A 12,241-nucleotide genomic window follows, 5' to 3' on the forward strand; every position below is an offset into this window, starting at 1 on the left:
TTTAAACATTTAGGTTAGTAAGTCGTATAGTTTAGGAGACAGGAATATAATTTGGGAGTCTACAGCATTTAGAAAGTAATTGAAACCAGGGAATTATTTTTGCCCAGGAAAAGTTTACTGAGTGAGAAGTGAGGTCAAAGATATTCTAGACAGTCTTGGAAGAGGAGTCCACATTCTCTCTTGTCTCTGTTTTTTTGTGCTACTAGCCTCCCTATTCAAAGTCCCTGGGGAGTATGTCTATTTGGGTAATCAAAGAATATTGAAGAAAAGAAAAGGTATTTCTTGAGAGAGATTAATTTTAAGAGTAACAAGCATTAAATACTGCTGTGTATTTAAGACTTTTGGTATTTTCCCCAAACTCACAGATTGCCCCCCCAGGAATAGAGATATTAGACTACGCACCTTAACCTATGTCATCTCTATCCAGTCCACAGAACTGGCAACTTTTTTCTTTTTTTTCTTTCTTTCTTTCTTTCTTTCTTTCTTTTTTTTTTTTTTTTTTTTTGTCAACTTCAGCAACAACAACAACTTCTCCTTCTTCTCCTCCTTCTCCTCCTTCTCCTCCTTCTCCTCCTTCTCCTCCTTCTCATTCTTTTTAAATATTTTATGCATGAGGGCCAATTCATAAAAAAGAACTATGTTTAAAATAATTGAGTAGTTCACCTGTGGATATACAAGATACCTGTTCAGAGTAGGGGATACTTTTAAAGCAAGAAGTTAAAGACTCTTCTTTACATAGACTGTCCTTGATAAAGAGAAGGAAATCTGAGTCTGAATACCTCCATTTATTTGAGACACTTGAAGATGTAGCTAGGCTTCGGTATAAAGCAAGACTGCAGTGGTTAGAGGGACCCTGATATACATGTGTTGTCAATAAACATTGATATTGAAACTTTCCGGCAACACAGTGTGCCTAGAGAATAAGATGTTACAGTTTCAAAATTTGAGAGTAGAAACCTGCATGTAAGAAATGAGGAACTATGTGATAGGTCTAATTATATCTCAGGCAACAAATAGTCCTTTTGGTGGTTTTTTTTTGGTGTGTTTAGGAAAGAAAACACTGGTTTTATGTATCTTTTAAGCCACTACTTTGGAACTATTAAACTTTAAAAAATGTTCTTATTCCTTTTCCTTACTGTGTATATGTGTAAATATAATTGGTAAACATTTTGTACTCCTTACAACTTATTTATTTATACTTATTTGTACTTATTTATGATACAGACATGGGTCAACTCTTAATTAATCTCAAGAAATCAAAACAGTGTTTGGCAAATCTGAAATCTTTTACTGACATCTAGATACTAATCTAGCATGCCATAGGACTGATTTTGGAAACTGTTAAGAAGGTCAGGCTGGCTAGAATTCCAGAAAGTCAGGACAAATGACATTGCTATTTATGATGATGGTTCAGTGTGATCAATTTTTGTTGAAAATGAAGCAGAAAGAAATATTGAATTTGAACATATACGGGGTACCTATGGTTATAGTGAAGATGGGGAGAACTTGAAAATCATGGCAGAAGAAATCTCAGTGACCACAGAATGGCCCTGTAACAAACCCAACAGAGTTTAAGATGAGATATGTGAGTATAACAAAGTATAGATAATAATTTCAGTGTCCTTGAATTTTGTATTTGTTTTGTCTGATTTTTCTTTCTCCAAATCTTTATTATAAATGTGCTATGGTTTGTACATCTAAAATGTGTTCAGAATCTGACTTCTTACCATCTCAGTCACTATTACCTTGGGCTTATCCACCATCATCTTTTGCCTACATTATTGCAACTGTCTCCTAAATTTTGTTGCATATTGGACTCACCTGAAGATTTGAAAAAATACTGATGCCAGCTCCCGCTGGCATTCCTTGGAATGTATTGCAACCTGGGCATCAAGGATTTTTTTAAGCTTCTGGTGTCTCTAATATGTACTCCCCGCAAATTATCAGAAAATCAGTAATCTTTCCCTGAAGTAATTTATTTTGACTATATTTCTGCTTGTAGCCATATTAATTTAATTTGGGACATTTCCATTTCTTGAAGTTGTAGAACTAAGGCCTTCTTGGTTGTGAGCAGTGAAAGCTGACTGGCTGGTTTAAGCAGAAGTGAAGTTTACTGCTGTCATCAGAAAGAATTCTGTCTTGTTTCTGCTTTTCTTTGCCATTAGCCTCCATATTCAAAATCCCTGGTAGGTGTGTCTGTTTGGATTAGAAGAAGCTGCCAGGCCATGTGGGAAAGCCAGGTATCTGGCATTTTCAATTTTTAATAGTGGGAGATAAGTTCCACTTGCTTACTCATCTTGCTAAACTCATGAAGTTGGGAAATCTCTAGACACAGGCAAGGGCTTCACATGCTTGGAAGCCAACAAAATGACGAAGGTCTGCTATACATAGGATAACCTACAATGTGTTATTTATTTTAATCCACTGGTACTCAAGCTAAGAACCCACAGGACACTGCTGTTATTCCATTAATATTTTTAAACCTTTAGAACCTGCTACCACTTGTCCCTTAGTAAGCAATAAGAGATAACAAAATAAATGAACAAGTAGCAAGCAAATTAATAGGACAACTTAGATATATAGCTTATGAATATTGATATATTATTTTTGGAGACCAGTATAAGTATAAAATAGGCATGGTTCTTGCTAGTAAAAATGTTCTGAGTTTCTATGATGGAAGTTATATATCAGTGTTATATGTCAGCACTGTCCAATAGAAATAAAATGTGGACCACAGATGTAATCCATATGTATAATTTTAAATTGCATTAAAAAAAGTAAAAAGAAACAGGGGCATTTAATTTTAATAATATATAATTTAACCCAATATGTTCAAAATATTATTTCAACATTTAATTAGTGCAAATATTTAAGGGATAGTTTGCATTTCTTTTCCATATTAAATCTTCAAAATCTGTGTATTTTATACTTAGAATACAGCTGAGTTCAGACTAACCTCACATAAAGTGCTTAATGACTACTGTATTGGACAGCACAATTGTGTGGCATTTTGTAAAATGCTATATAACTTCCAAATACTGCCCACTAAACATACTTCTCGTGAAGCGTTTTAGGTGCCTTATAAAAATCTAATGGTTGTTTAAAAAATGTAAACTAAAAGTAATAATAAAGTTCTTGGTTATTCAGTGTCTTTGAATCCAAAAAGGTTTTACTGGATTTTGCAGTGTTTGGCTTTTTTTTTTTTTTAATGGTCGGAGGGAGGTATGAAATGGGGAAGAGAAACCTAATTTTTTTATTAGACTTTGTTTCTGTTTATTATTTTTATATTTTATGAACACTTCAATTCGTGAGGGATTAGATGTGCCTTAGGCAGAGAAGGGTGACGTGCTGTAGTGCCGAGCTTGCGTGTGAACAATCAAATGAATCATATTTTACGACCTATAATGTATATGGCACTACTAGGCTTTAGTATTTGAAGTTTTGTAAAGAAAAGTAACAGTGATCATATATATTTCTTTCCCTAGCTAATCCATGTTGATAGTAAGTTTTATGTTCTAATTATTTTTATTCTTACAGGCTGCTGAATCAGGAATAATAAAAGTTAAAACAATAGCTGCACGAAACACCGAAATTTTGGCAGGTAATTTTTTGCATTAAAAATTCAACAATTAATGAAAATTTCACTAATAGTAAAAGTGCACACTTTAAAACAACAAAAAACAGCCATCAGTTTTCTGTAGCCTCTCCTCTGTGCCCTAGCATGCTATTTATGATAAAGAATATGTAAAAGTCCCTAACTTATGAACTAATTGGGTTTGCCAAGGATGAATGTTATAAAATTCTCTGAAATTAGAAAGCTTTAAACTACTAACTCCTTACAGGCAAGGATTTGCAATCTCCTCCACCTCTTCTCAGTCACCTAAAACACACCTTACCCATAAAAGGCATTCAATTAATATTTGTTGTATTGAATTGAATAAAAGGTTGGTTCTCAGTCCATCTTCCAAGATCTATTTTATCTTTAGTATAATATAAACAGGTGATAGCGTAGTATTATAAATTTAGTAGTACTATATGAGTTTTGAATCGTAGGACTAAGACAGTATGGTCATGAAGAAAGAGTGGGAGTAGGGTGGAAGAAAGAAGAAAATGTTTTCTTACATTCTCGTGATTGAACCTGGTGTTCAAGGAGGAATTTTAAGAGTTGTCTTTGGCACTCTTTTGATAGTCTACTCGTTACTTTTTTTTGGTGCCTTCTTGTTCTTGCCTCTGTAATGAACATGGAAAAGAAGGAAACTGGATTTTCTGAGATTCTGTTACATGTGAGACATTCGTGCCACTTTGTCTTATAAAAGACAACCTTGTGGGGAAATGTTTTTATGTTATAGTAGAGCAAATCGAGATGCAAAGAGATTAAGTTACTTGACTAAGGTCATATGATCAATGGTGGAACTAGACTGAGGTCCCTGGCTGTTGAGAATCCAGGGCATGTTCTTCCTGCTACAGTATGCTGCCGTGATAATGTGAGGTTTCCACACTAGCCCCTCCCTCCCAGGTGTTTATAATTAATCATTGCTTACTTCACTGATTCTTCCTTCTGCATTTCCAGCTCCAGCGGTGCTATTAGTCTCAGCTGGTTACAGGAGAAAAATAGTCCTATTAAGTTAATTTACCCAAAATCCAAATAGTGACGAATCTCTCTAACTCTCATAAATCTCTTTACATTTTTAAAAAAGGATACCAGAAAAGCTCTAATTGGTGGAATTTCAAAGACTATTACAAAATGAAATGAAGACTTTTGGGGGGCAGTTTAAGGGTGGAAGGCGGATTTCACTTAGGCTTGCAGCTTTGCTGGACATGTGCCCATAGGGTGAGCTCTCCTGTGTTGCATCTGTTTCTCACAGCTTCTTCTCTGATTTTGAACATTGTATCAAAACACCATATAGTTTCATAACATTATTCACAGCATTGAATAATGCTCTGTGTGCATTTTGAGAAGGGGTATAGTGAAAGTGGTGGGTAAAGGCAAAGGTAGGTGTGGTTGGATTGGGAGGGTGGGCTAGTGGGTTTGGGAGATGCATGTTGGGTGGATTTAGCAACTGTGAGGACATTAATGTTTAAAGATAAATTATGATCTGGATATTTTTAAGTTGGCCAGGCGTATTAGAATATCCTTACATGTGTCTCCCTCTCTCTCTGCCCCTCCCCCGTTCATGCTCTGTCTCTCTCTGTCCCAAAAATAAAAATAAAAAACGTTGAAAAAATTAAAAAAAAAAAAAAATATCCTTACAGATAATAACTTTTGCTACCATAATTGCTAATATCATGGTTAGTCCTTAATCATTTCTCCAACAGTGGAAGTTTTCATTGGGTCTGTAGTTGATGGAAAATTTTAAAAAGAGACTGATTTCTTCAGAGGATTGCTGTCTGGTGCAGAGTTCTATACTAAAGTAAGGTGTCTAATTGGTTAATCTTAAGGAGGAGTAAGAAAAATTTTGTCTCAGTATGCGTTTAATATATAGGGGGCTATTAATTGCATTTTAATTCAATTAGCTGTATTCAAATCAAACTAAAACAAATCTTTATGTGCATACAATTAATAGTTCATGCTTTAATGTCCATAGTTTCCAGGGCCATGTACTTGAGGACTGTATTAGCATTTACACTATTTCCTAGCATTTTTTACCAAGTATAACAACTGATACTTTAAAATGTATACATTTTTAGACCACTAGCATCTTGAAAATCAAGGGCTCTTAAGAACAAGGAAAGTTTAGTCAATATATAGTTTCTAAACTGCTTAATTAGAGTATAGTTAACACTAAAAACAATTTTTAGTTGACTTTTTAAAAAATTTCATTTCCTGAGAAGTGTTTACTTCTCTATGGTGGTAGGGACTGTAAATTACTACTTTTGTGCTCTCGTGGATGTTAAAGATATCAAACAATGGAGGAATCTCAAATGAAATGGGATATTAAATTCTCAGATATCTCTACATATTCCAAAAATACAAAGGGTTGCTATAAAAATCAGAATCCTTAATTAGGATCAACTAGTCTGATCAGTGATACTTAGCACAGATTTCTAGCCAATTTTAGTTTTCTGAGATTTATTTTCCAAGGGAAGGTTATTTACATTGCAGAATAAATCTTTGCTTTACATCTCCCCTTCTCTTAAGCATCCTCCTTTAATGTTTATTTTTCTTTGTTTTCACTGCTGTCATGAATGCTGACATAAGTGGGAATGCTATGCCAGGTAATGTCAGCATTGATTCAAATATACAGATCATTATCTCCACATTTCCTTTTCCTTTCAAGATAAAACTCTGCAAATGAGAGATAGCAACATCCAGTTCTTCACTTACGAGGCCAAATGCCTTAACCTGACACTTGACTACCATATATTACAAATGTTTTTATTAAGCCAGCTTACGGTATACTTGAAATTGACTGAGAAGGCTTGTGTTATACAAAAATTACATAAACAGAGAATCTGTTTTTGAATATTTGAAACAAGGAAACCAACGAGGTTGTGATATCTTAAAATTGTGTTTAACCCATATTCAGAACCGTAGTGGTTACATCTACCTATGGCTGCTTTCAGCCACAGTCAGTATACAAATAGAATTTTTACGTAGATGATCACTGTGTATGATTTGTGTTCTTTTCTCACACAGTTTCCCTCATCTTTTTCATATCTCCATGGTCTTGTTACTAAAACATCTTTAAGTAGCAATGAACAATATACTTTGGAATTTTTTTCTGATGTTAAAAGGTAATTTATCTGTTGATTTTATTTAGTATTTTCTATTTTAGCAATATATATGCTTGTGATATTTTACAAATATCTAGAGAATATATCATAATATATTCTTAATAAGGAAAGAATTATGTAAGAATCACTGGAAGAAATACAAAGATGAGTAGTGTAACTCACCTATAGTCTATATGGAAATATAAGAAATATACTTGAAAAGTGTGTTTGTGCCTGCCTTTCATTCCATTTGCCTTTTGAAGTCCTTTGCCAGAAATTTTTTTTTCTAGAGGACATACTTCCTGAGGTCAGGATCAATATCTTATTCTCCTTATATTGCTAGAAGTTACCACATTACATAGGAAATAGTAAGCCCTCATTTAGCGCAGGCCAGTAGTGAGTGAGTCATTCCAAAATGCGAGTAAGTCTGTCAGTGCTACCTCTAGTGTGTTTTTCTACTTTTCAGTCTTTGCCATAATTTTACATGTTATGATGATTCAAGTAGATGAATTTTGTCATACTTCATTCATATCAGCCAGATAACAGAAGAATGAAGGAGACAGACTTTAAATGGAGAATTTTCATAGTGTGGTGGTAAATGCCAAGATGGAAGTATAGACAGGCTTATTTATTATGAGAACATAGAGGAGGCAGGCACCAACCCAGTCTGGGAATCTTAAGCTGAGTCTCAAAGCTTAAAAAGGAGTTAGCCCAACAAATAAGGTATAGAAGTGGAAAGTAAAGCAGATTACTTAAATATATGAGGTATAAAACAGTGTGGTCTATGTGGATACACTATTCAGGTATTGCCACTGTGTGACTTTCTGAGCTGCTGGATGTAAGGAGTTTAAATCAAGGAAGTGACACATTCATTTTAACGTTTTTATGTAAACTCGCCCAGCAGTGTGCAAGGTGTATTTCAATGTACCATCAGTAAAGTAGAGGTCTGTTGGTAGGTGGTGTCTATAATCCAGGCTAGAAGACCGAGGGTGCTGTAACTAATGCCCTGTGTGCAAGTTAACCTAGTGGGTGAGAGAGATTACATAGTTTCTCTATGGTATAATGTGTTCTTATTTATTCTTTTTTCCTTGGATTTTTTTTAAACTTTTAAAAACTTTAATTTGTATTCTGCCTTTTATTATATCATAAATACTTTTTTTGATGGTATCTTTTGTATTTTTTTAATTGCTTCATAATATTTTTTAGCCAGTGATTGTAGCTTATTAACCATTCCTTTATGTGAGGCATGTTTCAGTATTTAGAATTATTTTTTTAAGGTAAATTTCTAGCAATTAAATTATTAAATCACAGGGTATGAACAGGTTCTTGGAATTTGTTACCACAGTGCTTTCTGATAAAAGTTTATGCCTTTAGCAGTAATAGGTGAGTGTATTTTTATAACATCCTTGCCTGATTATTGTTTTAAAAAATGTTTTTGGGAATTGAACAGGTAAATGACTTCTTATTTTAATTGATACTTCTTTTTAATATTGAACATTTTCCTTTGAGGTTATTAAATTCCTTTTTTCATTTTACATTTATTTCTTTCAGTTTTTGTGTTTTTCTTATATTATTTGAACTATTTTTTAGCAAAGGTATTAACTTCCCATCATGTTTGTATTTCCTGCAGGTCATTTACCTTTTAATTTTTAATTGAGATGTTTTTCATTTTTACATAACATAATTTTTCTGATTTGTTGCTCTCCACTTAGGAAGTCCTTCTCCTTCCACATAGTGATAGTCATTTTTATTTTCTTTTAGTTTTTTTGTTTGATTTTTTCTTAATAATATATGGGGTGATGTGAGGACCTAGATTCTTTTTTCATTTGTAAAATTACTAACCATTTGTAATAGCTAGCATCATTTTTTAAATAATCCTTCCTTTTCATATAATGTGCTTTTAATGTGAAACTGCCCATACTTTTATTTGTCCTTCGATTCTTGACTCATTTAAAGTATTTTCAGACTATTTGAACCATTAAATTTTGTTAAATTTTGTTAGAAATATCAGTCTTTCCCATAACTAAATTTTAAGGGATTTTGAGGGTAGCAGTCATATCTACATCATATTTTATTTCTTTCACAAGAATTATAATTTGTTATTTAATGACCATTAAAATTTATCATGATGAAACTTTTATTAACCCCCATTAATGTGATTCATAGTGGGGTATCCTAGTTTAATTCTTTCTTTCCAGGATAAAAACTACAATTATGCAGTGAAACTGTTCAGAGCAAGGAAACCCCTAGGATATGGGGACCTGCTGGACCTCTTTCAGGTGTGTGAAAGTGTATCATTTGATCTCACAGTTATAAAATTTGGAAATAAAATAGATTTATCCAACAGTGTTATTCTATTAAAGGAGTCATATTTATTAAGGGACTTAGGTTAAAAAAAATAAATTTTTCTTCCTTACCCCTTAAAAAGCCTGTCTTTATATTTTGAAGGAATTTGAAATAGAGAGTTTTGATTAAAAAGAGTTGAGCCTTTTCTTCTTAATTTCCTGGAATGAGTTTAAAAAATAGTTACAGCAAGATGTCTTTATATCATTATATAGCTTTTTCCTCATGATTTCTAAAGTCTCAGCCCATAGGAAGGTTTTTATATAAAGCTGTATTTAAAATAACATGTCATTAAAATTATTGTATATAAAGAGCATCTATCTCTCAATTAGAAGAGCAGGCTAATTTCTGTTTCCTAAGACTATCACTTTTACAAGAAGAAAAAAAAAAAACTAACTTTTTTTGTTGTGATTTCTGTCTTACTGCATTGTGATCTGGATATGGTAGATACATTTTTTTCACACTGTGTTTCAAAAGACAAAACAGATCAATACGTTGTATTTTTTTTTTGTTATTGATTTATTCTGATAACATTGAAACATCCTTTTTTATTATTTTATTCTCATATAAACTGGGAGAAAGAATGGGAAGGAGGCAAGAGATGAATGTTGGATTCCTTTGTTACATTAAAATAAAATTCATAAAAATTATTTTTAATACTATTTTAATTTATCCTAACTTGAGACACCTGGGTAACTGTGACTGCCCCCATATACAACATTTTGCTGAAACTCACTTTATGTTATTCTAAGAGGCACTGTTTTTTCACATTTTAATATTGCCCAAATTGATATGCATCTTATAGTTGATGGCATCTTACAATCATTGTGGGCCAGGTAGTATGTAGCTGTCATATACGGTGCAAATGTGAACTTGTTTATAGGTTCATATTACTATTAATGTCATTTGAGTTATGTGCATTGTTGATAACTTGTAAGTTTAATTGCTATTTAAACTGTCACCCTAGTTGTTGTACAGAAATTTTCTGTTGACATCTTAATGATAAGGTCACAAAAGCACCAGCATCAAAATGTGCAGAATGGGTGACACTGGCTTAGAAGATGATCTCAGAGACAACAGGGAAGTACTCTTTCAAGAAGTGAGGCATCCCAAACAATCTGATTATAAAATGGGCAGAAGATCTATATAGACATTTTTCCAAAGAAGACCTACAGATGACCAACAAGTATATGCAAAGACGCTCAACATCATTAATCATCAGGGAAATGTACATCAAAACCACAGTGAGATATCACCTTACACCTGTCAGAGTGACTGTTAGCAGAGACGAGGGAATACAATGGCCTTGATAGATGACATTGTGAGGAACAATTCTAAGTGATGATAAAGCATTGTATCAGTTTAATTGACAGAATTAATATTGGCACTGATTTTTCTGTGTGACAGTTGAATGTGTCTTGAAGTCACTTTCATCAGAGACTCTATGAAAGTACATTTTTTTTCCTTCTATGAGGACAGTTTCTTTTCCTTCATTTACCTGAAGACTTCAGGCAGACAGCATGAAAGTGCAGATCATTGGTTCCTCTGAGATACTTGTAACTGTTTGAACTTTGATTTGCTTTAAGTGCTGTTTACCTTAAAGAGTGGCAGCATAATGTTGTGGGAAGAATAGTGAACCAGGAGTTAGAAGACCTGTTTTCAAAATGTGGCTTTACCACTTACTATGCACTTGAGCCAAATCATGCTCTAAAAACTCTCTATGATTATTATGATACTCAGATGAGAAACATGTTAACATCATAAAAATGATAAATGCAACTTGTTACTGTTGAAAACTTTTATTTGCTGAATGGCATTTAATAACTAGGCATGTTCAGCAGAGTTGGGGTAGCCTCACACTTCAGCAATTCCAGCAGGATTGAATATGGTAGGATATTTACTGCTTCAGAATAGTATTTTTTGAGCTTTATTGTCCTCTGTTAATCATTCATAGAAATGTTTTGAGACATTGTTACGGTACCTTGTGTCTTGATTTGAATCAAAACGTTTATGCCTAGGAAATCAAGGAAATAAGGCAAGGGGAGCCCTTTTGGAAACACTGTTCTTTGCCAGTCATATTTGCCATCTCTTAGCTGTCTTAAGTCAGCAATTTATGCTGGCATACCGAAGGACTTTGCAGAGTATGCTGTAGGAAATTGTGGTCTTTATTTAGCATACTATAATGGGAGCTTTGGGAGAAAAAGGTGGGGATTTAAATGATGAAATTAATGTTAACACTGCTTTTACGTTTTTAATGTGATCGTGGATGACTTTCTAACAATTTCTTTTGAAAAACATGTTAAAACTCAGATTTGTATGTCTTCATTACAATTCTTAACCTCAAAAAAATAATTGATGGGTGTCGTACCTTTGAGAACCATATACCAAACACATAAGTTTAATGTTCTCTTTCCTTAGAATCCCATGTTGTCTTTTTAAATTCTCTGAGGGTGGCAGACCTGTCTCATTCATCTCTGTATAGCCGTTAAGTGTGTATTGACTTAATTTCACTTTGTAAATTTAATTTTTGGTTTTGTGCATTTTCTAACTTCTTAGATTTTTGTTACCACTTTAAAACTTCTGAAAGAATTGGCTTGGTAGAAGGGGTTAAATTAAGATTTGGCATTATAGCATGTGCATCCAATTAATTTAAAGTGATGCTTTAGTAACAAGAGGAGTAATGTTACTGTTTTTAATGAGTTTGTTTCTTGAAGAAGAAATTAGGGCTCTATAAATTCAAAGCATGTAATAAGATTGTGTGGAGATTCTGAACATTCAGAAGGGTAATGAGGATGATGTATATACTATTTTTAATTACTTTTTCTGCTCTAGAATATTTTTATTCATATTTCTCCCTCTGCACTGTTGAAGAAACAGAGGGCTTCTCTGAGGCAGGATAGAACTTCTGAGAAGTTGTCCTTAAAAAGTTTGCAGCAGGAGATGAAGGAAAATCAAAACACAGTGCTAGGAGAAGGCCATGGGAAAGCTGAGGCTAAGGGGTAGTTAAGATACAGAGTCTGTAATATCTGTCTGAAGTATTTTAACTCTTATTATTTGATTTCTGTTTTGGCATTTATTTTACATAAAGTGGTTTTTATTAAGATTGTTATTACTGGTTGTAAATACATAAAAGTATTTCTACTTATGAATTAGATTTAATAATTTATTTTATATGTGTTCTAAA

General features: G+C 33.3%; 1 protein-coding gene across 7 annotated transcripts in view; it reads left to right on the forward strand.

Annotated features, from left to right (window-relative positions):
• The window catches only part of MON2 (MON2 homolog, regulator of endosome-to-Golgi trafficking), a 119,410-nt gene that overhangs the window by 11,695 nt on the left and 95,474 nt on the right, over window positions 1-12,241 (forward strand). For 6 of the 7 annotated variants that reach the window (XM_019835167.3, XM_045062016.1, XM_019835165.3 and 3 more), the window contains exon 2: window positions 3,538-3,601. In XM_019835167.3, the coding sequence (XP_019690726.1) occupies window positions 3,538-3,601 (64 nt within the window). Of the gene's footprint in view, window positions 1-3,537; window positions 3,602-8,912; window positions 8,994-12,241 lie in introns of all 7 variants that reach the window. The other variant, XM_023257184.2, reaches the window with a different exon arrangement.

This window comes from Felis catus, chromosome B4 (genome assembly GCF_018350175.1).
Source record: "Felis catus isolate Fca126 chromosome B4, F.catus_Fca126_mat1.0, whole genome shotgun sequence".
NCBI classification, from domain to species: Eukaryota; Metazoa; Chordata; class Mammalia; order Carnivora; family Felidae; genus Felis; species Felis catus.